The sequence below is a fragment of the Microtus pennsylvanicus genome, chromosome 5, assembly GCF_037038515.1.
Source record: "Microtus pennsylvanicus isolate mMicPen1 chromosome 5, mMicPen1.hap1, whole genome shotgun sequence".
NCBI classification, from domain to species: Eukaryota; Metazoa; Chordata; class Mammalia; order Rodentia; family Cricetidae; genus Microtus; species Microtus pennsylvanicus.
The window spans coordinates 105210201-105237840 of NC_134583.1; the positions used below are offsets into that span (position 1 = coordinate 105210201).

Here is a 27640-nt window from a genome sequence, read left to right on the forward strand (position 1 = left end):
GCTATAAGAAAAATTTTAAATAAAATAATATATATGGCTCATAATACATTTGTATTGAACAAAGCTACCTTCTTAGAATAAGAAGCAATGTCTATAAGAAGAAAAGGCAATAGCCCCACTCCAGCAGGTAGGGTAGAAGGCAGCCTCATTGGTTATTTCAATAGTTATCTTACATGGGATGAGTGAAAATCGCAAACTCACAGAAGGGCCTGGGAAATGGATCAGTCAGTAATGTGCTTTCCATACAACCATGAGGACCCGAGCTTGGATCCTCAGCACTCACTTAAAGTAAAAAAGGCAGGCACGACAATACATGCCTATAACTCTAGTGCTAGGGGACAAAAGTAGGAAAATAGAATTCTAGGAGCTCACTGGCAAGCTAGTCTAGCCAATCAGTGAACTCCTAGTTCAGTGAGAGAGACCTTGTCTCAAAAGACAAGGGACAATGACAGAGGAAGTCACCTGATGTCAACCTCTGGTCTTCACATATGCGTATAACTATGCATACATACGTACGTAGGTACATACATACATACACACACACAAGGAAATGCAAAACCTTTTTCTTTGTCATGTAAAAATGTTTTTTAAAGGATTTTTTTTATTATTTTTAATTGTGTGTGTGTGTGTGTGTGTGTGTGTGTGTGTGTGTGTGTAGGTGTATGCACATGAGTGCAAATGTCCACAGAGGCCAGGGGGCTTTCAGAGGCAGGGCATTTGTTGGATGTGCTAATGCACATATTTAATCTCAGCACTCAGGAGGCAGATGTCAGCCTAGTCTACAGAGTGAGTTCCAGGCCAACTAGTCTACATAGTGATATATATATATATATATATATATATATATATATATATATATATATATATATATATATATATATATATATATATATATTGAGGCCTGGTAAATGATTTGCCTTCTAAGCATGAAGACCTCGGGGTGGGGGGAGGAAGAGGATGTTGTGGCATGAATTTGTAATCCTAGCACTGAGGGACAGAGACAGGTGGATCACTGGGCTCCTGGCCAGCCAGCCTAGCCTACATGGCAAGTTCCAAGTTAGTAAAACATTGTGTCTCTTTTTTTTAAAAAAAAAAAAGGAATGACCCTAAAGATTACCTCTGGTATCTATACACATAACATATGCACACACTAAAGAATTACTCTGAAAGGAGACTTCTGGAATCTATATACACACTTACATGCACACACACACACACACACACACACACACATACTGAATACAATGGTTACTATGGTAGAACAAATTAACTTATCTATCATCACACAAGTAATTTTTTGTCGCAAAGCAAGTAAGAGAAAACGGAACACAATTATGAATATACTGCAATTCAGTCATCCATAACACTCATCCTGTACATTACGTTCCTAGAGCTGTTCATTCAACATATCTGTTTCTTTCTGACCCCTGACCTCTATTTCACCAACAATGAAAAGTGCTCTTTTATTCTCCACCTGTAAGTAAACTCACACTTATTTCATTTAGCAGCACATCCTCCCGCTCCATCCATGTCATGACAAATGGCATCCTTTTCCTTAGCTCAATGATATCCCATCATGTGTGCATCATGCTCTTCATCCATTCATTTATTAACAGGTACTCGGGTTGTTTCCATATCCTAGCTATTGTGGATAATGCTACACAGAAGATGGAAGGGCAGATTTCCTTACAATATAGAGATCCACCATTGTTTTTAGAGGCATGACTTGCTCATAGGAATTTCCATTTTTTCCTCCATACTCTTCCTTAATGATTGTAGCAATCTATGGTCTAGGTAGCTGTGCTAGGCTTTTCTTGCTCCATAGCCTCTCAGACATTCATCTCTTACTATCTCATAGTAGCCATTCTAGCAAGTATAAAGCAACAGTCCACATAACTCTTGAATTTGTTATTTTATGGTCTAACATGTGTTCTACCTAAAAAAATGTTTCACATGTCCTAGGGAAGAACATATACCCTGCTACCACAAGAGAGCAAATTCTATTCATGCCTGCGAAGTTCATTTGGTGCAAGGTGCCATTCAAATCCCATATTTTCTTAAAAACTTTGTCTTGTTGGTCTACCTATTGGTAGATGGGATATTGAAGTTCCCTGCTATTGTTCTTCTGATGCCCATTTCTTCCTTCATATCTATCAAGATTTGCTTTACATATTCAAGAGCCTCAGCACTGAGCACATATAGATTTATAATTCCTATGGTCTCTTAGTGAATCAATCCCTTTATCATTGCACAGTGACCTTCTTTTTACCTTGTAATACTTATTTGACTAGAGTTCTATTTTACCTAAGTGTTGCCAATGTTGATTTCTTCTGGAGTCTATCTTCCAGAAATATCTTCTTCTGCCCCTTCCTTTTCATAAAGCTTCAAAGAGTCAGTTACAGGCAACAAGGAGGTGACTGTATTCTCTACTTAGTCACTCAACATATTTTAACTGAAGATGTCAATCCATTTACATTCTAGGGAATTACTCATACGCACCAAACCCCACACTTAGTTGACTGTTCTCTGCTTCTTTCCTAGGCTCTTTGTTATTGTCTTCCACTTTTTGTGTCTACTTTTGTGACTTGGTGATTTTCTATACTATTAAGTTTTGATTACTTCCTAAGGTATAGACATGTTCTAGCTTTTCTTTGTAATGTGTATGTGTGTGTTTAACATACAACATGAATTGTTTATGAATAGTTTACTCTTTAAATAATGTGCAAAATGGCTACAAGGAAAGAAAAATAATAAATTCTTCTTTGCAATGTAGCTTATGCTCCCATATGCAAACATATTTGATATTCTAGATTAAAAGAGACTAAAGAGTCTTAGTAAACAAATGTATAGTTCTGAGATGCATCTTTTTTTAATGAAATAGCTGTAAATAACATTTTGATAGTCACTGGGAGGAAAGGCGACTGGAGATTTGATTTCAAATGGTGTTATAAGATTAGTGCTACTTTTGTTAGGTATGTGTGATGACTAATCTTTATTGCCTACTCCACTGGATTTGGAGTCAACTAGGAGACACACCTATTGAGGTTGTTTCCACAGAGGTTTAATTGAGGAGGGAAGGTTCACCCTGAGTGTGGGTGGCACCATTCTGTGGGCTGAGGCTTCACAATGGAGGCACCAGCTTTTTCTCCCTTCCCCCCACTTTTTCTCTTCCCACATCAGCAGCCTTGCTTTCCTCCCCTGCACACCTTCCCTTCCATGATGGACTGTATCCCTCAAACCGTGAGCCAAAACCAACCCTTGCTTCCTTCCTCAAGTTGCTCCACATCAGGAGTTCATCACAAGGAAAGCAAATAGCCCAACATGTTACTCTAGTTGTATGGAAATGTGTTTTTCTTTTAAAAAATGAACACAAAAGTATTTAGGTACAGAATGTCTTCATGCTAAATTTTGCCTTAGAATACCTCAGGGGTTAAAATGATTACTGAAATGAGAAAAGCACAGTAATGGGTACCTGGAGTCCATTTATTATTCTCCCTACTTTTTGGCAATTCTGTTTTTAAAGGAGTTCACCTCACCAAGGCTCACTAGGACTCCAGACTGTACATTTCTATAAATTTAAAACTAAATTAAATAACTCTATGTATGTAGTGAGAGAAAATATAAATATATATGTTCTAACTTTAAAATTTAGAGTCCTCCTGTATCAGTTAAGTATCAGTCTTTCACCTGGCTGACACACACAGGAGACCCATAGATAGCCCTGAGCATCCAAGAGACCATATGTTACTTCCTTGAGAGCACATCACCTTGGGTACCTCACTGAATTTTTTCTGAGCTGATTCCTCTCCACTTTGCCTGCTTACCACCATAGAGTATGATAATGCATGAGGAAAGAAATCAGGTAAGGCATATTCATAGCCACATACCTCCATTAGCAACATTAAACTTCACTCCAAACTCTCCCCCTGGTCCTCCAGGACAGTGGCTGGCCGTGAGGATGATTCCACCAGCTGCCTTGATCTTCCTGATAATGCAGGAGACTGCAGGTGTTGACAAGATGCCATTCTGCCCAATAATCAGCCGTCCAATCTAAACCATCCAGGGGAAAAAATAAATCAGCCCAAGGTTCATGGAACTGAAGGCATTTCAACCAGGCTCTTTTAAGGGGTACCCAATCTCCTATCCAAATGAACTGAACAGGTTTTATGTTAGGAAAGTTGAATAAAAGGAGTTCCAGCATTGTCTCCCCTACCCAAAGTCTCCAAGTATGTTTGAGCTGCTCATGTCTAGTTTCCCACTAGTAACCGATAAGTACTTAAGGACCACGGACCACTGATCTCTGGTAGTTTGAGATATATACTTTTGATGATCAAACAGGTTTGCTGAGCCCACATAAATTCTCAGTTTGTTTCTGACTCAGAAACTATAATGGTGAAGGTGTTAGAAAGGAAAAGAAAGAAAGAAAGAAAGAAAGAAAGAAAGAAAGAAAGGAAGGAAGGAAGGAAGGAAGGAAGGAAGGAAGGAAGGAAGAAAGAAAGAAAGAGACTGCTTCCTACTTCTCTCACTTTTCCTGTGTGATACTTGAATCTTGATTGCCACATTGATGCGACTTAGAGTCACCATGGAAACAAATCTCCAGGCGCTTCTTGAGGGATGATCTAAATTATGTTAGCTGAGGGAGGAAGACCTGCCTTAAATGTCTGCACCATTCTATGGGCTGTGGTCTTGTATCAGATAAAAAGAAGAGGAACAGCATACATAACTCTCTGCGTCCTAATTGCACACTCTGTGTGACCAGTCACATCCCACTCTTGAGGCCGTGCCTTTGGGTTTCTTCTCAAATGTGTGAGAGACAAACCATGATAGCCCTATGAAAGGCAGTACTCACAGTCCCTACCTCGAATTGTTTTCTATTTATCTTGAAAGCATTTTCTGTCTCATATATTATCAGCTAATAGTTTCCATATTATTTATCTGCCCACTGTGTATAGCCCCCAAGGACTACGTGTTTCACTGTTTCTAAATAACCCAGAACAAACCTGCCAGACAGAAAGTGTGTAGCAAATATCTGTGAATAGCAGTCAATATCTGTGAATGGGTTAGCATTAAAACTAATGAATAATACACCAGGAAAGATGGCTCAGAGGTTAAGAGCACTGACACTTCTTCCAGAGGACCTGGGTTCAACTCCTAGCGCTCACATGATGGCTCACAACCATCTATAATGAGATTTGGTGCCCTCTTTTGACATGCAGGCAGAACACTGTATACAGAAAGAAAGAAAGAAAGAAAGAAAGAAAGAAAGAAAGAAAGAAAGAAAGAAAGAAAGAAAGAAAGAAAGAAAGAAAAGAAAGATACATTGAGAAAGGGGAAGATGGCAGATGATACCCATAATGGTATAATGGTTACCTCTGTCAACTTGACACAATCTAGAACTACCTAGAAAGTCTCATTAGGGTATTGACTACATTGAAGTGACCTATGGGCATCCTTGTGCAGGGACTGTCTTAATTAACAGATAAGGGAAGGCTCAGCCCACTGTGGGCAGCACCATTCCCTAGACAAGATCCTGAACTGTGTAAGAGGGGAGAAACCAAGGTGAACAGAAGCAAACACACATGTATGTATTCATTTCTCTCTGTTCTTGACTGTGGGTAAGATGTGACTGTCTGTTTGAAGTTTCTGGCTTGACTTCCTCACAACGATGGGCTGTCGCTGGAACTGTCCATGGCTTTTGTTGGGGGTGTTTTACCACAGCCACAGAAAAGAAACTAGGACACACGGACTGCTAGACTGCCCCGTGGGGTGGGGGGCAGGGATACTCGGACATAAGCGATCCTAATAGAAGAAGAATGGAAGAAGAAAAACTAATCCAAGTAGCAAAGAAAGGAGACTTAGGAAAGCCGAGGAGGTGCAAAAGTCCAGGGCGCACTCTAAAGGGCTCAGCCCTGCCTATGAGCGCTCTCCTCCCAGTGCTAGTCAGGGCAACAGCAGGATTTTGAAGCACAGTTTCAGACAAGGAGTGAGTCCCATAAAAACTCACACTCGATTTTCAGCAATAGAACATTTAAGAGCACTGAGGACGGATGATAAAAGCCACACCAAAGGCAGCTGCACTGGCAGAGGATGCTGGGAAATCTTCTCTTCCCAACACTGGACCAGGGCAGTGGCAAGAAGTTATTATGAAGGTAATGGGAAAGGGTACATATAATCAAAATATATTATATACTTGTGTAGAAATGCCATAATTAAATATATTAAATTAATAAATTTAATTATTCATAAATTAGATAAAAATAATATCTATCAAACCATACTAATCTACTTTGAAATGAAAATTAAAAGCCCCCCACTGTGCATACTCACTCTGGAAATTCAGGGAAACATAGGATACTTAAAGCAATCTTACACACTAAGGACACAGACAAACATGTCCATGAGGCCCCAGGAAAGAATAAACCATAGTAGAGTAGGAAGTGAATGAAGACCAAGAACATACTAGATACTGCCAAAACAACAAAAATTTAATTCACTGCGTGATGATGATTGGAACAAGTCACAATTACAAAATGATATAGATGAAAAATTGACATACCCAATTCTATAACACAAGGATAAATAATACTTGATGTAATAGTACAGAGTGACCTCAATACAATTATGGGGGTGACTTTAATGTCACTGTTTAATGTCACTGACAGGGCACCCAGACCTCCAGGAAACATCAGAGTTAAGTAACTCTGTAGAGTTCAAAAGGGTTTAATAGACATCTACAGATGATTCCCACCCAAATACTGCAGAAGACATTCTTCTCAGCAAGCCATGGAGACTTCTCCAGAGAAGACAATATTTTAGGACACAAATATTAACAAATATAAGAAATCTGAAGTAATTTCCTCTACCGAATCACAATGTCATATACTAGATATCAAAAATAAGAGATCATAGAATGTACAAGGCCATGAAGATCAAATGACATGGTACTGAATGATGAGCAGGTCATCAAGAAAATTATGAGCAGATTTTTAAAATTCTTAGAACCAAAAGAACACAACATACCAGAGCATATGGTATGTGATCTAAAAGAAGTTTAGAGCTATAAATATCTACTTTTTTAAAAAATCAATAAAAAGATCAGAAAATAATCAAAAATATCTTAATGATGAACTCCAAAGTCCTAGAAAAATAGAAACAAGACAAAATCAGTAGATGAAAAGAAATCTTAAGATAACAGTAGAAAATAAATGATTAACAAACTATACAAAGAATTGAAGAAACAAAGAGTTGATTCTCTGATGAGATAAATATAGTTGCTAAACTCCTAAGTAAACTGAGACAGACAGGTAGACAGACCAACAGAGACAGAAACAAACAAACAAACCAAAAAAGCCCAAATTAAATCTTAGGAACATTCACACCGAGAAAAAAATCAGTAATTCAATCCATTTTACAAGAGCTTCAGAAAACTGAGTTAAGCTGGGCAGTGGTGGCGCATGCCTTTAGTCCCGGTGCTTGGGAGGCAGAGGCAGGCAGATCTCTATGAGTTTGAGGCCAGCCTGGTCTACAGAGCAAATGCCAGGACAGGCTCCAAAGCTACACAAAGAAACCCTGTCTTGAAAAACAAAAACCCTAAGTTAAAAGGCTAGGAGTAAACAAAGCTACCTACTAAGGAAAGGAAAGATTGCTAAGATGGGGTGGTCATCCAGACAGCGGACTCACTCATCTGAGGCAGTTCCGGGATGGAAGGTCGGTATATTACTAGCATGGACACACAGAGGGGAAGACACCCAGAGAGAAGGTGAAGACAGAGGCCAAGATGACCGTGGCTGAGCAATGTGGCCACAAGCCCAGAAAGCCAAGGAATGCCAACTACCACCAGAAGCTAGATGAGCCATGGAACAGATCCTTCCAGAGAGTCTCCAGGGAGCCTGGCCCTGCCAAGGCCTTCGTTTCAACTTCTGGGCTCCAGATCTGTGAGAAAATGAACTGCTGTTGTTTTAAGCAAAGTGGGTTCATTTGTTATGGTAGACTTAACAAATTAATACAAAATCTGCAAACTAATATAAAACCAGTACCCTTTCCTACGGCTGCCACAACGAACTGTCAACAGCGAAGTGGCTAAAACAAGAACATGTTGGCTTCTTGTAGCTCTGAAGACCTGAAGTACACAACCAAGGGGCCAGCAAGACCACACATCCTCAGATGTTCCCGGGAGAGGGGCCTCCAGCACCGCTCTGATTTCTCATATCTACCCATTATTCTGGTCTCGGCCCTCCCATCTTCTTCGCCTCTGCATGTCTCTATTATTCTCTTTTCTGATAACCTGCCCTTTCTCAATTAACCCAAGACAAATGTTGTCCGAAAAGTCACAGTTTTCAAAATCTAGCAATTATTAAGATGAAGGCACATTTGAGACTTACCAAGTAAAGGAAGGCACCCAATTTGAAACTACATATGAATCTTGTGCCATGTCCTGGTTTTGTTTCTAGTCTATGATAAAACACCCATGAACAAAAGCAACTTGGGGGGGAGGTTAAAATATTTATGTCAGCTTGAGTTATAGTTCATCATTGAGGAAAGTCAGGGCAGGGACTCAAGGCAGGATCCTGGAGTTAGGGGCTGAAGCAAATGCTGCTTACAAGCTGTTCCTCTTCACTCGTTCCACTGCCTTTGCTACACAGCCCAGGCCCACCTGTCAAGGGATGGCGCTACATTAGAGGGCTGGGCCCCTCCTACATCAATTAGCAACCAGGGAAATGTCTCTGCAGATGCAGGAACTGAAGCAGAAACCATGGAGGAGCATGGCTTACTAGCTGTCTCCTCATGACTTGTTCTTACACCTCCCAGGACCACCTGCCCAGAGCTGGTTCCACCCACAGTGGGGTGGGCCCTCTCACATGTGCCCACAGGGAAATAGGATGAAGGCAACTACTCCACTTTCCAGCTATATCTGATTTATGTCAAGTTGGGGGTGGAAAACAAAACAGGACATACCATTGAACCCCTCTGAGCTTAATGTCCTTAACTGCAAAGCCAAAAAACCTTAAGGCCCTTTAAAGAAATCTTTTCAAGTTAGACATGACCCAATATAATACAAATGTCTTTCCCAAACCCTGCACTTCTTAAAAAATGATGTTTTTCTAGAAGATTCTCCTTTAATCTATTGTTCCACTTTCTGGGAAAGTCCTAAAAATACCAACCTCTGCCAAAGTAGCAGACAGTTGCCTTGCAAGGAAACCATGGTCTGCTTACCTAACTGGCTTTGATTTTGAGTACAGCCCTGAAGGACATCTGTCTTGTGTTTCTGGGGTATGCTGGTATTCTGAAGTCCCTACCATGAACCTCCCACTACATGGCTTTGGCTGGATCTAAGGGTGACTCCCACCCAGTCCTGCAGAACCAGACCCCACAGGAGGGTCGTTATTGCCACTACAAAATACTTCAGCTCCAGCTCAGAAAGAAGGTGAGACAAACCCTAGTTCCCCGACACTTCACATCACAGAAGGAAGCCAGGAAGAGGCAATCCCGCGCGAGGGAGACATTATCACACAGGTCTCTACAGATATATAAGTAGGGCACGTGTCTTCCCAGATTCAGAGCTACATAGGGAGATGGCTCAGCTGGCTCCCAGTCAGCTGGAACTTTAAACACTGGAGCAAAGGGGCATTGTGAAGGCGCCTAATGCTGCTCCATGCTTGTTCTCCTAAGGACACCAAGGCCCCCCACCAACCCTTAAGCCTCACCTGCTTGTCTTCACCCAAGAAGGTCCATGGCTAGTACTGAGGAAAGTAAAATGCCCCAGACCAGTGTCTAAGATGGAAACAGTATGACCCAAAGGCTTTCTCCTCACCACTTCCATTCCTTTACATCGTGTATATACTGATTCTTTTATTCATCTTTTCCTTTTCTTTCAGAAAGCTAACTGTTCTTCTAAATTAGATTTAGTGTGAGTTCATTTTCTAATCAGTTCCAATTAAAGTCCTTGAGAGCAGAGATGTACAATTTTCACCCTGAGGCTGCAATCTGAGAGTGGATACAGAGCCTCAATGCCGACTGAGTTCTCCAGTAACGTAACACTAACAAGAGCACATTGGTCTCACGTGTGAACTCTCTCCCTTTTAGCTTTTAGTAAGTCATTTATTAAAGGGGAAAAGAAAGGTTAAGTATGACATCCCTGAGTGTCTCCCACAACCTGGGTCACGGCCCTAAAATGCAATCACATCATTTTAATGGGATCACATCCCAGAATGAATCAAGGAAAGCCGAGAGAACAATAGACGAACACTTCCTTCATGGTCCACAGAGTGTTCTACAGGACCACACGGATGTCACCATGTCCACCCATGAAGTGTAATATATAAAAGACCTGTTTCCTGTCCTCTTTGTTCACACACACACACACACACACACACACACACACACACACACACACGAAGCCCAAAGCCAAGCTGCCATGAAAATGAACACTAAGCCTTCAGATTTTAAGTCCCAGCTGTCAAGAGAGATGCCAGTCCTTAAGGAGCGCTGTGTGGGTAAGGAGATGGATGGGCAGTGGAATTTAGAGAAATAACAGACTCGCAGCCAGGCATGGATGTGGTTACCCAAACATCAAGGGACTTCTCCATTTGCACATGGATAATTGTCAGCTATGTGCTTTCTTACATGGGGACCAGATGGGAACAACCGGATACATCCCCAGCTTCCTGGACCCTTGGAAGGCATTATATACACTCCGGAGCTGGAAGGAGAAACGAGGGTGCATCTGAAGCAAACCAACATGGATTTCTCATGCAATTCCCCGTGTCTGAGCATGTGAAGAAGGTTCACAGGCATATAGAAGGCTGGCCCCAGTTACGCTGTTCAATCATCCCATTATGAAAATCTCACTGAGATGGGAAATCTAATTGTCTTCAGCTGCAAAATGGAGTAAAACCTGGAAGTCATGCCCCTCCTCGCAATCAGGTATTAAGTTCTTGGAGAACGTTCTGCAACCTTGTCCTTGAACCGGACTCAGGAAACTGCTCACATTCTGTGGGGTATCATCACCACAGTACACCAAGGATAAAAACTGCCCATGTCCGCTGCATCTCCCTGAGGGAAGAAGGTGGAAGGGAGTTGGCAAGCTGAGACAAGCTGGTACCCAACGGAAAATTCTATTAAAACAGATCTTGCTCCTTGCCTCTGTGGCTCTGGGCAAGATCTTTGGCCCCTCTGCACCTCGGTTTTGTTATCTAAAAGATCTAAACAATTGCATGATGAAAGCCTAGAAGGCAAACGAACAAAGCTCCAGGTCATGGTGCCTAGGACCCAGCAATCCCTGGGCACATCCCACCGCCTTTCCCTAGCTGGTAATGTTTCTTAACAATGAATGAAGGTGTCAGTGTCATCAGGCACTAACTTGAAATCTTTTTCTCCTATGTTTACTTTTGTCAAACATCTATAAAGTACATAATAACAAAATAAAAATCATCTGTCATCCTTCCACCTACAAGGACTGTCAACATTTCCAGGCACAGCCTTGGTCTGTGGGTTTCAGTTGTCTTCACTCATTGTTACAAAAGAGATTGCTGTGTGTGTGGCCTACATTATTCACTTAGTCTCTCCTCTCTGTCTCTCTGTCTCTGTTTGTCTGTCTGTCTCTCTTTCTCTCTCGTGTGTGTGTGTGTGTAAGCTTACAGCTTATAAAATAGTTGGTTTCCATACGGCTTTGTCAAACATCCTTAGTGTCAATTGTCCTTCCCCATCTGTTTTCTCCTTCATCCCCCACTCACTGAATCCCACCCATTTCTCCCTTTTCCCCCTTCATGCCACCACGTCCTGAAAATCTTTCCCCCATCCCCTACCCGTTTTAGTTTACCAACTTCTACAAATACTCCAAGTGAACCCCTCAAATCTAAAGCCTTGGAGCTAGGACATACATATAGGAGAGGACATGCGCCATGTGTCTTTCTGGGCAAGTCTAGCTTGTCTATCTTTTTATGACACTGAAGAAGTTTCTCAACATAATTTTAAAGGATGTATAATTTTCATTATTTAAATGAACTATTATTGACTGGTGAATATCAAAGTGTTTTACCTCAAGTTTCTATTACATGTCTGAAGACTGAAACCACCTCAAGTTGTAACTTAAACTGGACATGATTTGCCAATAATTACAAAGCACTTCAGACCACAGAATGTGTCCATAGCTAGCTAGTGTCTTTTAAGCCACCAAACCTGCCCACTAAGAAGCTGCCAAAGTCTGTGGGAGGGAATGACAGCCGTACATCAACCAACTCTTCTTATATTGGCCTGTCTAAGCGTCTCACTGACCCTGTCCACTTGCATGTACCAGACTGGGCTGCTTGTTCATCACAGACATTGAGCTCAGGTCCAAAGTCATCCTCGTGAGAGAGAGGCCTGTCTAGATCCATCAGATTCATACACCTTATATTCATGCTCTCACTCCATCACCAGGTCTACTGAATGTTCTAGAAACACAGATCAGTAGGAAGATTTGGGCATGTTGTCAAACATTTCTGACATTTGGAATCTTATTCTACCCTCTGTGATAGTGTTACTTGTCAACTTGACTCTAAAATCATTTGGAGAGGGCTCACCTGGGGGGAGGAAAGATTGTCTTATTTACAATAAGACTCATCTTACTTGTGGATCAGGTCATTCCTTGGGCAGGGAATCCTGGCCTGTATAAAGCGGAGAGAGAGAGAGATGCTCTACCTTGCATGCGTTCAGCCCTGTCTGTTGCCTGTTGCAATATGACCACATACTTCAAGCTCCTGCCATGACTTCCCTGCCATGACGGACTGCACCTTGACCTCTGAGATACAATGAACCCTTTCGCCTTTAAAATGTTTCAGTCAAGCCAGGCGGTGGTGGGGCATGCCTTTAATCCCAGCACTCAGGAGGCAGAGGCAGGCGGATCTCTGTGAGTTCGAGACCAGCCTGGTCTACAAGAGCTAGTTCCAGGACAGGTTCCAAAACCACAGAGAAACCCTGTCTCGAAAAACAAAAAACAAAAAAAAAATGTTTCAGTCATCGCTGCTTATACAGCAACAGAAAAAGGAATAAAGACTCCTCTTAAACACACTCAAGGGAAAAATACAGCTCTGGGGGACGGGTAAGGAGAATGGGGCCCTGGGCATATGCTACAGAATACACACATATGTATCCACACCCACCAGTTGGCCAGCGTTCACATGAAGAATTGCACGTAAGATTTTAAAGATCTCTTTAAACTTACATATTTTCTCTGAGTAGTTATCACCATCAATTTTAAAATTCATTTTTGCGTGTTTTTAAGTGAATCTCCGCAGACCAACTTCTGCCTGACTGGGAAATAATAACTGCCCATTTTCTAAGCGGCCCCCACCCTTTATCCTATGTTCCCGTGAGCTGGTGAACTGAAGACCTCTGCAGCCAGATTTACAACTCGGTAGGATTAAACCGTTTACTATTATTTATGACAGCCATTCTAGGCCTTTCGTGTCTGCATCTGTCACTGTACATTTGAGAGATCCTCCCAAAAAAAGAATCGCACGCCTCCTAACCAAACACTGAGCAAAGCTGCAGGCACAGGCGCCTGACAAACATCCTCCCCAAGTGCCCGAAAGTGAGGCGAACCTCCACAGCTGTGGATTTTCAGACTCCTGGCCGATTAGCGAGATTAGCGTGGAGTCTCCCAGCTTCTGCTGGGCCTGTTCCTCCCAGTGAGCTCTCACATGACCTAGCCCGTTAGGTCAGAAAAGCTTCGTGAAATGAGCAGATTAAGGGCTGGCTTCAGGAAAGGGTAGTGGGGTAAGCCTGGAGGCCAGGCTTGGTGTCTCCTCAAAGACTGAGGAGCAGAAAGGTTAAATACGGTAAAACATGGTGTTGCCCCAACTAGCTCCCCTCAGGAGACAACACTCAGACTGTCCCAGGAAAAGGCCTTTGGGTTGAGTCACTCTGTGGGACCAACTGCCACCACCTCAAGGGCCATTCAGAGGAGTGCATGTGTGTGCAGGCACAGCTGGGAAGGGAGGGGATGGTGTCTTCAGCAGTTGCCACCCAGCTTGGCCGGCAGCATGGAGAAATGCCAAAAGTCAAGAGGGAGCCATAGGGAGCAACTGTGGTCACCAGACTAACAGGAGCCTCTGGTTAGAAAAGCCAGGGTTAACAAATGAACACACTCTACTTCCTTTTCATCAAAGCGTTTCTGTAATAATTGTGTCATACGAGTACACAAAAATAATTCTTAATAATTCATTAGTTTTAAGCCGCTGAGCAACCTAGAAAATGTGGAGGCAAGTCTCACTGCTCTCTCCATTGTTATAAACCAAGCCCAAGGCTGTGGGATTTCCGCTGATCATGCAGGTTGTAAGCGACACCATAGATAAACTCCAGACCTTTCCCTGGTTTTGCTTTGTTTATTAAATGCTACTTGGTGGTGGTGATGTGTTTGTTTGGCTGGTTAGTTGGTTACTGAGAGAGAGGGCAGTTTGTGTTGCCCAGGCTGGCCCTGTAAGTTTATACAATCCTCTAGTTCAACTTCCATGTACCTGGTTATTAATGTCTTTAATTATGAAATCAATGAATATGCGTATGTATAACTGTTTTAATTAGAATAAAGTAGGAAGGAAAGGGGTTCTCCTCCCACCCCACCACAGACACACAAAGATGTGCCCAGTGTAACCTTGGAAGTTCAGTCCTATTTGCTGACCTTATATACAAAAGCTGGGATCACGCAAGCCCAGGGGCTACTTTTCTATAGTTAGCAAACTGCCATTCACATATTTCTCAGACCATATTCCCACTTCCTCCGTTTTCAGATTTTAATAGTTTCATTGTGTAACCGTGTCGTAAGGGCCTCTTCTTGGCTATGGATATAGATTGTTTTCTGATATTCTTTTAGCAGAGTGCTACAGTGAGCATTCTGGAATACAGGCTTGCACATTTATACTAAAACATCTACGGAACTCATTCGTAGATTACCACACTCCTGGGTTGTTGTATAAAGACTCTATTAGTTAAGATATATACTGACAAAAGCTGTGTCTATTAACAGTATGTGCCATAACATAGTGTAATATAGCATATGTAATGTAACAAATGTAATATGACATATAATATTTATCATCAAAAATATGTAATATAAACATGTATATATGTGTAATATAAATATGTAATATAAACTTTCCCATAGCCACACCAACTCTTGAGTATTTTCAATTTTTTGACATACTATTTTTATTTAGATTTATCTAGTTACAATGAGGTTGTTTATCTTTTCGTATGTTTTGTCGGTGACAACTTTTGTTTTAAATTGTTCGGGTTATCTTCTTGATTTGGAAGGGTGTATTCTGTATTGAAGATATGAACTGTTAGTTTTAAAACTCTCCTCTCAGTATTTTTTGAGATCTTTTATTGGATAAACTAAACTCTGTACCTCTGATTTCAGTTGTGCCCTCCCCACGATGGAAATCCTAAATATAAAACTAGATAGCACTAGCTAGAAACCAGGAATCTTATTAAAGGAAAACAATAGAAAAGTAATAACTTAATGTTTATACAAAATGCTTCTCAGTAAAGACTTGGAATGGGAAAAGTAAAAAAGATTCCAGATCAAGGAAAAGATCTTCCTTGATGGTTGATTGTCCCTGAATTATTTTTCCTTTATACAAATACAGACATTGCTCCAAAAGTTGGTGTCACTAAAACCATACAAGGTATATGATATTTAATGACTCAGAAGATGGGGAATCTTCACTTTTAAAAGTCTTGTGCATATTATAGATATGCTTTTATTCATAACTAGCACGGTGAAACCAGATGAGAGGATTGAAAATGCCCCTTCGGCTGTGCGAACACATACTGGCCAGTCTCGAACGTTTTAGATCTACTTACAGGGCTAGCATTGCATGCCTGACCTTGAAGCCCTAGCTCTCTCTACCTTGATTGTTATATTCCTGGGATAACCAGATCCATTTTCTTCTGTGTATTATTCCCAAGTAATCTTGCTAAAATTCTATTCAAGGCTTATTTATATTGCTGTTCTCTAACAATAGGCGGGACCCTAAAATGAGAGCTAAGATTGATGGATTCAATACCTGTGTTTGGGCTGCTCCAAAAGTTGACCCTAAATTCTGGTCCTCAAGTCTTTGAAGAAAGTCACACACTTCCAGAGTTCACAGAGGGTCTATCAAAGCAGACTTTTCATCAAAAATGATTCCTTGGGCAAGTTTTACATATAATACTACGGATGTGTGTCTGCCTTTTCAATAAACATCATTCTATTTTATCACAAGATTTAGCAAAGCAGCTTAGTTCAAGATGCCATCTGGGCCTCTGGACACATTAACCAAAGCTTAAAATAACCTCCCAGCAGCTGGGAGGGCCCAGCTGTTCTCAAGACTCTCCCACTCCTTCAGCGTCCCCATAAAAAGTGAATGAAGACCAGAGGCTAAAAGTGTCAACCAAACACTGGTCACACAGGGAGATGGAGGCAGCCGCGGGCTCTTGAGTGTGGTGTTGCTCCCAGGAAACTTGCCTGTTCCGTGCTCAGGTGTAAAGATCCAAAAAGTTCAGTGAGGCAACGTGATGGGAGGCCCCTTCAGGTGTCTCCTGAGTGTACCGTGAGCCTGCTTTTCCTAACGTCTGAACTGTCCACCAGTTCTACAATGAACACCAGCTACAAATATGAAGCAATCACTCTTCCGCTAGAGGCAGGATCCTGAGCCACCCAACCCATTTTCAACTCTAACGCAGAGAAGAGGCCCTAGATGTTGAAGCACAGGGGAGGGTCTTGCTTCCTTCTCTGCATGCCCACCCACTACCAGCAGAGCCTACTTTGTTTCAACTTCTAGTCTGTGTTGGTCCTCTTTGGAACCATACCAAGATCCACTCCCCAGACAGTTGTAATCAACACCAAAACAAGTATGTTCTCATTTTAGGGAACAACCAGCTTCTCATGGACAATGGGGATCATGCAACTTGTCTGGGAGCACCTGTCTGGAGGACAGTCTCAAATCTCCAGCTGACCCGACTTTTCTCAGGTGACTGCAATTCCACTTCCACCTCCAAAAGGTCTCGCTGGCACGGACTAAGGCTTGCAGCATCATGAATATTCTGCGCCCTTTGTTCATCATGGCTGGCCACCCTGTTGTCGGTACAGCTCATACCTCACCGGCAGATGGATTTCCTCTTGGCTACAATGCACAACAGAGCTGTGCAGCTTTTGTCAAGGGACCCATGACAGGCTTTGTCAGTACATATGGTTACATTATAATTATCTACATCCAGTTGGCCACAACAATACTTCTTTCTTTTTTGCTAAAGCATGTTACAGTCTGAAGCTGCAATGTCTCCCAAAGGCACAGATGCAGAGAGAACGAGCTGTGGGTTGATGGGCTTTGGGAGAAATGTTCCAGTCCTGGGGTGTCCACCTTCTTGGGATTAAGCCCTTTAGCTGTGTAAAGGTGTGTGCCTTACATTGATGCTGCATTTGTTTAATTAGGAAAAGATGGGCTGCATTTTTTTCACCTTGCCTGCCTATGGCATCTGAATGGCCAACAGCTGGGCAGGAGAAAGGACAGACTGTCAGCCAGAGAGACAGGAGAAGCAATGAAAGTATGACATATGGAAAGAAAGTACAAGGCCCTGAGACAGGGTAACTTAAGTTAAGGGAGCTAGCCAGAGACATGCCTAAGCCAGACCAAGCAGAAAACTAACTTGTTCAGTTGTCATGAAGTTCCTTTGCGGAGATGGGCTATTTCCTCAAATCCCTACTCCAAAGTTGGAGGTGGGAAAAAGAAAGAAACAAAGTGTCTCCTTTCCAGGAGCAGTAACTAAGAAACCCAGTCGTGAGGACAATATCCAGTTTATAAAAGAATGCCCCAAAGGCTGGGGAGAGGACACAAGGTAAGTGCTTGCACTGCAAACATGAACACCTGAGCTCAATCCGAGTACCCATGTGAAAAGCAAGACACGAGGCTGAGGAAATGGCTAAACAGGTAAAGGCATCTGCTGCCAAACCTGACATCTTGAATTCCATCACCAGGACCCACATGACAGCAGAAAACCAACTCCCAAAAGTTGTCCTCTGACCTAACACATGCTATGGCATACATCACACACATGCACGTTAACACTATTTATATTTTAACACATGCTATGGCATACATCACACACATGCACGTTAACACTATTTTGAAACCGCCAACAAACTAGTTTAAGAGACCATCATTAGTGATCGCAAAGCCACTGGGTAAAGGTTGATAGGAAACCAAACATGCACATAGTCTAAAGTTGAGCCCGCAGCTGACCAGAACCGAGGAAGGACCGGTGTGGCACAGAAACAGTGACCACCGGGACTCTGCTGTCCTTCAACTGTCACTAATACTGAGACCACGCAGCTTGTACTTCACAAGATGCATATAATTCAGAGCCCCCCCACCCACCAAGTGTTGATTGTTGCATTTGATGTGCTGCTGGGTTGGGGTGAGGGGTGAGAGTGGGAAGACTGAGTAAATAGACCCAAACCTGTAGGGCATGGAAGAAGGAGCAGAGGAAAAATCTAGAGTTTGGAAAAATGAAGACACTGAATTAACTATGGCTTTTCTTGCTTTACCAAGTGGACATCAAACTCAGAATCCTCTTACCAGAGATGGCATCAGAGGCATGCATGGCCACACCAAGCTTCGAAATACTCTTATTAAAAAATAAGTTAAAACTGAATCGATTAAGCTTTCAAAAGGACTGGATGCTCATAGTCCCCAAAATTCATGCATCAAAATCCTAAGCCCAAGGTGACAGTTGGAGGTAAGGCATCCAGGAAGGGTTTAGGTGGTGAGGATGGAGTCATCATGATTGGCATTTAGTGCCCTTAATAAAAGCTCAAGAAATAGCTAGGCCCTCCCACTGCATGAAGCCACAGTAAGAAAGCACAATTCTGTGAGCCAGACACCAAGATAACCAGAGCTTTGACCTTGGACTTTCAGCCTCTAGAATTGCTTTCAATGAGTTTCTGTTGTGTACGCAATAGACATTTCATGACATTTCTTGACAGCAATGCACACGGACTAAGCTAGGTCTTCAGAACCAACTTCCAGTCAACACAGGGCAGAACAAAAAGTGACATGGCACCCTAAAAATACATTTTAAGAGCCCAGAAGAAACAGTCTACAAGGCAACTGGTCTGAGTCTTTGGCAAATCAGTTTCATAGACAGGCAGGCTGGAGACAGTATTTTGTAGGGTTAAAAATTGACCTAAGTTACCAAATGCAATGTTTATTCCTTGATTAGGAGAACTTGGTTTGAATAAATCTCCCATAAAAGAATTTCAAAACAACAGAGTTAACTCAACCCAAATGCAGAGTTATAAGTATGTGGGAAAGGCTCCTCTTTTTTTTTTTAAAAGAGATCCATACTTAAGATCCATGCATACAAATGCTAGTTTTCTTAAGAAAATGTAAATACTAAAGCCAGAAAGAACGACACAGACACAACAAGGACCTATTCTGTCTTAGCTTTTCTGAAAGCTGGAGATTTTCGTAAATTTTAAAATTTTTTAAAGTTTATTTTATGTACATATATGTATGTGTGCAATGTGGATGTGTGAGAGTACAGGCATGCACTATCCCAACCATAATTTTTAATTTTTACACTTATTTATCATATATGTGTATGCACACATGTGCATACATATATCACAATTCACATGTGGAAGTCAGAGGACAATTTGCAGTAATCTGTTCTCTTCTGCCATGTGAGTTCCAGTTATCAGAGGCAAGAACCTTTACCCGCTACGCCATCTTTCTGACTCCACACTCATAATTTTATCCAAGAAATGTTCAAATCTCAAATTATACACTTAGTAGTGTGAAATACGTCAGTTTGAAGCTTGATGAACTAGTAAAATAGATGCAATTTGTTCACCATTTAGAAATTTCATAGTTCTGTTCTTCTCCAGCAAGTATATTACCAAATACCAAGTACAGCTTTTCTCAGAAAAGTTCCTTATAAACTTAACTGTCTCAGTCAGTCTTCTACTGCTGTGAAGAGACACCATGACCGTGGCAACTCTTATCAAAGAAAGTATTTAATTGGGTGCTTGCTTACAGTTTCAGAGGCTTAGTCCCTTGTCAGCATAGCGGGGAGCATGGAAGTATACAGGCAGACATGGTGCTGGAATAGTAGTGAGCGTTCTACATCCTAATACAGGGAGCAGGGAGAGAGAGACTAGACCTAGCCTAGGCTTTTGAAACCTCAAATCCCACCCCCAGTGACACACTCCCTCCAACAAAACCACACCTACTCCAACAAGGCCACGCCTTCTAATCCTTCTCAAACAGTGCCACTTCCAGATGACTGGGCATTCAAATACATGAGCCTATGGGGACCATTCTTATTCAAACCACCACATTAACTTTTTAATCAAAACCAGACATTTTCAGATGAAGGAACGACAGGCCACTTGATAATCAGATTCCCCTATTTGGCAAGAATAAATGCTAACTTCTGTTATTTTTGTATCCTGTTTATGAATGTCCAGTCAGGAATCTGTTTAAAGGTTTTAGGACTCCAGGTTGGTCACCCTCTCAGCCTAACGCAGCATGTGGGTTAGAAGACAAGCGAGCTCCCCAATCACATCCCCAACCACACAAGGACTTATAGTGCTTGTGATTTTCTACCCCTGCCAAACTACATCTCTTCCTGAGTCAACCATCTGACTATTCACTTCAGAACAAGTCTCCCAGAAGATGAGAAGATGAAGAGAAGGCTGCTCCAAGTCAGTGCTTGAAACGCAAATCAACAACTCTCTTAACAAATATTCTGGCCCGCAGTAAATCCTGGATAGGCTTCTCCTACCCCCTGACAAACTAGGGCGTGGAGGGAGGGGGTGAACGCTGTCAGGGTTCTCTCGGGGCGTGGAGGGAGGGGGTGAACGCTGTCAGAGTTCTCTCGGGGCGTGGAGGGAGGGGGTGAACGCTGTCAGGGTTCTCTCGGGGCTCATTATCCTCCCATCATTCCCAGGAATAACTCTGTCAGACAAGAGGGAACGAGCATTTGTCAACCTCTCGCCAACCCCAGCCTCCAGCCAAGAGTCATCAATCGTAGGTGAAGAGCCAAAGACAAATGCCAGTCTGGAATTCATCGGGTCCCGCTTCCCCCAAATGGTTTTTGGATATTACACACGCACAGAGCAACAACAACAACAAAAATCTCACAAAGCATCTTTTTCCTCCCTATTCCAAGGCTAAAACGCTGAGAAGAGACAGTCACAGTAGAAAACCTGAAACATGGGCATCTCTAAAGAAACAGTAAGAAGAACTGAGGGCACAGGGAGCTGTGGGATGGCCAGAATCCACATGACAGGTAATTATCTAGTTTCACTTTTAAAGATGTTTAACTCTGTACATCTGCAAGGGATTCCACTCAAGGGAAAGTGGGGAGAGCAGGGAGGATTCACCGCAATGTGCTTCTGTCTGTAGGATAAGGAAGAGGGAGCAGAAGGCAAGAAACTCAAAGTCTGAGAAATCAAGTTGCAGAAGAAAACGGCAGAGGTCTTGGGAGAAGGAAGAGGAAGTGAAGGTGCGGACGAGTTGGAAGAGGCCTGCCTTGTCACACGCCAAAAGCATCTTCCGAGAGAAGTTGGGAATTGTGATACGCTTTGGAGATATGCCTCCTGGGAACTGAGAGGCCAGGCTGCAATGCTCCCAAGCCATTCACCCCATTCCTGTCCCAAAGTAGTCACTAAAGGACCATGGAGCTAAAGTAATTTAGCCATCTCCAAGCAAATAGCTCACCAGTTCAATGTGCGTGCAGGTATTTGTTAAGTTTGACAGCTAAGATTTGGAAGAGGATCGTGAATAATAATAATAATAATTATTAATAATAATAATAATAAACACCTGGGTGGGAAGTACTCATGTCTGTGAAGGGAGGAAAGCTACTAACTGGTTGGGAGAATACTGGAAACCCAGAGCTGGGATGGAGTGGAAAATGGGCGAGGAAGGAAATACAGAAGAAAGTGGAACAGGTGCGGGAGAAATCCAAGGTTTCAGTCCCAGGGCTTTCCGAACAGCCCCCTTTAAGGTCAGTGTCCCAAGTGTGCCTAGTGGCTGCCAGTGTGCTGGTGTAGGAAGCTGAATAGAGCACTAGGGAGGTGGCCCGGGCGCGGGGACCGCAAAACGGGGCGTGAGAGTCACTCACCCCGTTGGCGGCAGCCATCTGCACCACGATCTCGGTGGCCGTCCTGCTGAAGTACCTGCCGTCGCTGCCCACCACCATAGTACAACCCTGGCGGTCGCGCAGGTCGATGGACGACAGCACACTTTGGATGAAGTTGGGCAGGTAGTTGCGCTGACCCTCGAAAAGCACCGTGGGTCGCCGCAGCCCGCCACCGCCGGTTGGCCGCTGGTCCTCGTAGGGTGCCGTGGGCACTGTCAGCACCGGGATGGGGCTCCCCTCCATGGCGCCGCTGGCCGGTCCTGCGGCGGCTGCGGGAGCCTCGGGGATCTGCTGCCCGCCCGGCCCCCACCGCCTAGACTCACTCTGGGCTCCGCCTTGCGCCCTCCCCGCCCCTCCCCGCCCTCCCACCGCTGCTCCCTGCGGGTCCCCTCAATGCCCCGGAATGGAGTCTGCCTCCACTTTCAGATAAAGTTTTCCGCGGCCCAGCTTCTTCCCAGAGGATCGCCCAGCTGTCCTCGGTTTCTTTCCCCAACTGGCCTAACTTTCCTAGTGTCCCAAAAGCTGGACTCCAAGGCCAGCTACTGCGTCCCCAACTACACCTTCAGTCCAGCTCCAGACTTAGCCCTCCAGCTGCTCCCCATCTAAGCACACTCTCTAGAAGATAGCCTAAGACTGGAGTCGGGTCTACCCCAGGTCCCCTCCTGCCCGCAGCCCTCTCTCCCCACACCCTGAGCGGCAGCTTAACTCAAGCACCAGTTTCTCTCCCTAGTAAGGACAGAGCGGGAGGTGGGAGGGGGCTGAAACCTTTTGCCATCAGAACAGTCCTCGCCAAAAATAACCCTGGAAAGGAGAGCTGAGAATTGTTAGGCTCTGCCAGAGGTGAAACTGGAGGCTGGGCTGTGTGTGTGTGTGTGTGTGTGTGTGTGTGTGTGTGTGTGTGTGTGTGTGTGTGTGTGTGTGTGTGTGTGTGTTTCTGCGTGCACCCGCACTCAGCAGAAACATTTGTTGTGGGAAATCACAACATGTCAGGCCCTTCAGTCCTCAGGACTTACCCCAGCAGCCACTTTTGCAGCTTTTCTTTTCATTGTTGTAATTGAAACAAACACATGTTTTCTTATTCTTGTCTTGCTTGTCCTTCCTACACATCTGCTTAGGAACCGGCTCCCTCTGCTCTGCCTCTGTCCACATTATTGAACTTTTCTCTGGACAAAGCACCTCCAATAGGAGATTAAAGCGCGTTTAATGTCATCCAGAAACGGATGGACAAAGCCAAGGGAAACAAACATGAGGTGCAACCTTCTGTGCTGAGTATGTTTGCGCGAACCCTTTCCTTCCGCAGAACCTAGAGGTGTTCTGCCTTCTCTCTATAAAATCTGCCTCAAATCCCAAACCAGGAAAATCCTCACTATGGAGAGGAGTGAAGAAAGAGGGAATTAAAAGGAGAAAAAGACTGATCTTGGCAGCACAGCTGTAACCCCAGAGCCCAGGAGGTGGAGACAGAGTCAAAGCCAGCTTCGGTTACTGCTTCCCTTCCCAAAATATTAGCCACTTTTTGGGAGTACAACTGACTCTCTGCCCGGAGTGTACAGTGTTTGATTTTAGTGGTGTAACTAAGCGGTGGTTCCCACACAACCTAAAGGCTTCCACCCCACCCCAAGGCTAAAAACAACCAAAAGAAGTAGTAATGATGTTCATACTGGCCCACCTTATAAATGAGGAAAAAAAGAACCTTTTGTGAAGTCAAGGAAACGGCCAAGATGTCCCTTGCAGTCAGCCCAAATTCTCCTAATGCCCCTCCTTGTCACTGGTATCCTTGTACTGTGATAGAGAAGCGAATGGAACTATCACCTGAAACCTGCAAAGACCTCTCCACTTCTTCTCTTTTTTTTTCTATGTGATGACTATTTATTCAAGGAATTTATAAAACAAGGTATTAAGGACATGCTCTTCTAAATAAACAAAGTAAATGGAGACAAATTATAGGCAGCAAGATTACGGATTGTGGAAGAATGGGTAAACAATCAATATATACACATAAACAAAACATTTTTATGAAAATACACACTTCAGATATAATATACATAAGTGACCACAAAAATTCTACCAGGGAACTCCTACAACTGATAACCTTCAGTAATGTGGCAGGATATAAGATTAACTCCAAAACAAAATCAGTAGCCCTCCTATCAGAGAAACATCACCCTTTACAATAGCCACAAATAACACAAAATCTCTTGGAGTAACTCTAACCAAATAAAGGAAAGACCTGTATGGCAAGAACGTTAAGTCTTTGAAGAAAGAAATTGAAGAAGATATCAGAAAATGGAAAGATCTCCCATGCTCTTGGATAGGTAGGACCAACATAGAAAAGACACACCTCACAGTAATAATCTTTCACCCTACATGCCTTTTTTAACCTTTTTCTCTTAATTTTTATTTAATGCTAACAGATTTATTAGACTATGAAATTATGTTCATTTGGGTTTTCTATGGTTAGAGTTGTTTTTGTGGTGTATGTATGTATGTCTGTATGTATGTATGGGTCCACTAATGTTAAGGCACACCTTTTGAAGTCCAAGGACAACTGGATACATGTTTGATAAATGCATCAACACATTTATGTACAAAGAACTTTCATAGACTTAAAGCAATATTACCTTTAAAATATCCCCAAAGCAATGCTGAGAGGTGTGGATGATAAAGGTATGGATGACAGTTGATGTTAACGCTGACATCCCTGAGTCCAGTTCCCAAAATCCTCGTGGTGGAAGGAGAGAACTGATTCCTGCTATTTGTCCTTTGATCTCTGCATTTCTGAAGCAGTAAGGAACGTTCTAGAGTGGGTGGAGAGGCAGGTCGAAGCACAGAAAGCTTCAGCTACGTGGGACACGTGTGTTTTCTAAGATCCACTGCACCCCATGTGAGAGCAGGGAAAGGGAGCCAGGCTAGCTTTGTGAGTACAGTGGGTGACACCTCCTCCCATCTAGGACAGATCAGGGACAAAACCTGATCTCATCCTCAAGGCTGGTTGTTCCTCTATGCTGAGCTCAGAGCCACTCTGCAAGGAGAGTCACCCTAAGTGTGAGGCTCGCAGGCCTAGAGATGTCTCTCAGCCTTTTCCAAGTCCCCAGAGGTTAGCACCACACAGAAGACCTGGTGTGAAACTGGAGCACCTGGTGTCACCTTTCTTCCGCAATATCCCTTTGCCATCAGACAGCACCAACCACCATCTTCACACACAGCAGACACTAACTCAGCAAGACCTGCATTTCCCCAGTGAGTGCTGACAGCCTCACAGGTCCAGAGAGCATGTCAGTGTGGTGAAGACATGGGAGGCTCTGCAGAAAAGAGGTTGCTTTAACTTCCAATTTTTGCTTAACCATGAGGTCCTTTCCTAAAACACCGGTGAGCAGATCAAAGGCAAGAGGGTTCCACAAGGTTCTTGACATCTCCAGGTCCTTCCCAGTTACATCGTTCTGATTTCTTTCTTTTTTTCTTTTCTGAAGCGTTAAGACATTACTCTTATCTGTATTCCAATTAAGAACTTGTCAAATTATAGGAAAGGCAGCATGTAAAACTGCCAGGTTAAAACCAGAGTCTAGCTGTGGTTTTGCATGCCTATAATCGCAGATGAAGGCAGGGGGATGGGAGGCAGGGGTTCAGTCCTTGGTAACAGCTGTTACTGTGTGTCCATGGCCCTGTTGTCTGGTAACAGTGACTTACTCCTGAAAATAGAGTCACCTTAAGAAGGAGCACACAGAAATGTGTGTGTGTGTGTGTGTGTGTGTGTGTGTGTGTGTGTATACACATTTCTGTATGGGTGTTTTGCCTCCATGTATGTCTGTGTACCATTTGCATACCTGGTGCCAGCAGAGACCACAAAAAGGCACCAGATCCCCTGGAACTGTGGTTACAAATGGTTGTGAGCTGCTATGTGGGTGCTGAGAATCAACCCCGGGTCCTCTGGAAGAGCAGCCAGTGCTCTTAACCACTGAGCCGTTCCTCTAGGCCCCTGGCATGCTTTAATGTTCATTCAACACTTATTTTGAACAAATGTTTTATTTCTGCCAATGTTTTCTATTGTCTTATGTTTGGATGACATGAAGATATTTTTACACATGATTGGATTTTATAAATCTTGTGATGTATCTGATATGATAATGATATAGTGAGTTATATATTTGTTATTATATATTTTTGAACAACAACAATGACAATAACAACAAAAACATCAAGACTTTTCTTATAATCTTCCTATAGGAAAGTTGATTCCTTACCGATTGTTTTGATCATTTATTACCTTTCAAAAATATGTATTATAGTACCAGGCAGTGTGGTGCACACCTTTTATCCCAGCACTCAGGAGGCAGAGGCAGGCAGATCTTTGTGAGTTCAAGGACAGCATGGTCTACAGAGCAAGTTCCAGGACAGCCAAGGTTATACAGTTAAACCCTATCTCGAAAAACAAAAAAACAAACAAAAAACATGTATTACAAAAAAAGACCCTAGGTTACCAGACAAATTCAGGAATTCCTAAGAATTCTCAGAAAGTGAGAGGCCCTATTAGTGAATGTCTGAAACCAAAGGGATAAGAAATATCCTTAAGACTGGGAACATCTTCTACGAACAGCTGGATTAACAGGCAGAATTAACAAAGAAGCAGGGTGAGTCTCACTAAGGACCAGTGTGGTGAACGCTGAGCGGTTCTAAGGACCACAGAAGCCACCTGTGCTGAGAGGATCTGAGAATCACAAAGCATTTTTCACTGTTGTTAAGAATGTCCTACAGGTGGTTGCAAGAATCAGTCTTGTGACAAAAAGTAACCACTTTTCTGGGAAATGATTCTCATTTTCTGAATTCAAAGGAAAGACCAACACTGCACAGTGAAATTCCAAGACTTTGGAAGCCCTTGGGGAAGCCTGGCCATGGCGACACACACCTTTAACCCCAGCACTCAAGACACAGGGGCAGGTGGATCTCGGTGAGGAAACAGTTTGAAGAAGAACTACAGGCTGAGTTTTCCATCTAGACTGTCAATCAGCTCTGTCCCATCAGCTGCTCCCCCAAATAACCAAACAGAGACATATTATTAAGTATAAATGCTCGGCCAATAGCTTAGGCTTGTGTCCAGCTCTTACAACTTAAATTAACCCATTTCTTTTTTTTTTTTTTTTTTTTGGTTTTTCGAGACAGGGTTTCTCTGTGGTTTTGGAGCCTGTCCTGGAACTAGCTCTTGTAGACCAGGCTGGTCTCGAACTCACAGAGATCCGCCTGCCTCTGCCTCCCGAGTGCTGGGATTAAAGGCGTGCGCCACCACCGCCCGGCAAATTAACCCATTTCTATCAATCTAGTGCTGCCCCAAGGCTCGTTTACCTCACCTATGAACTTCCCATGTTGCTTTTCCATATCTAACTTGACTCTGGTGATTCTCCGCCTCTGCCCTGTCTTCTCCCCAGCATTCTCTTTGCCCCAAAAGTCCTGCCTAGCTATCGGTCAACCAGCTTTTATTAGCAAC

General features: G+C 43.1%; 1 protein-coding gene across 1 annotated transcript in view; it reads right to left on the reverse strand.

Annotated features, from left to right (window-relative positions):
• Nucleotides 1–22479, reverse strand: part of Pgm5 (phosphoglucomutase 5) — a 152838-nt gene extending 130359 nt beyond the window's left edge. Inside the window, exons 1-2 of the mRNA XM_075973744.1 lie at nt 22147–22479; nt 3888–4050 (exon numbers count right to left, since the gene is read on the reverse strand). Of these exons, the coding sequence (XP_075829859.1) occupies nt 3888–4050; nt 22147–22407 (424 nt within the window). The 5' untranslated portion in view covers nt 22408–22479. The remainder of the gene's footprint in view (nt 1–3887; nt 4051–22146) is intronic.
• Nucleotides 22480–27640: the final 5161 nt, after the last annotated feature.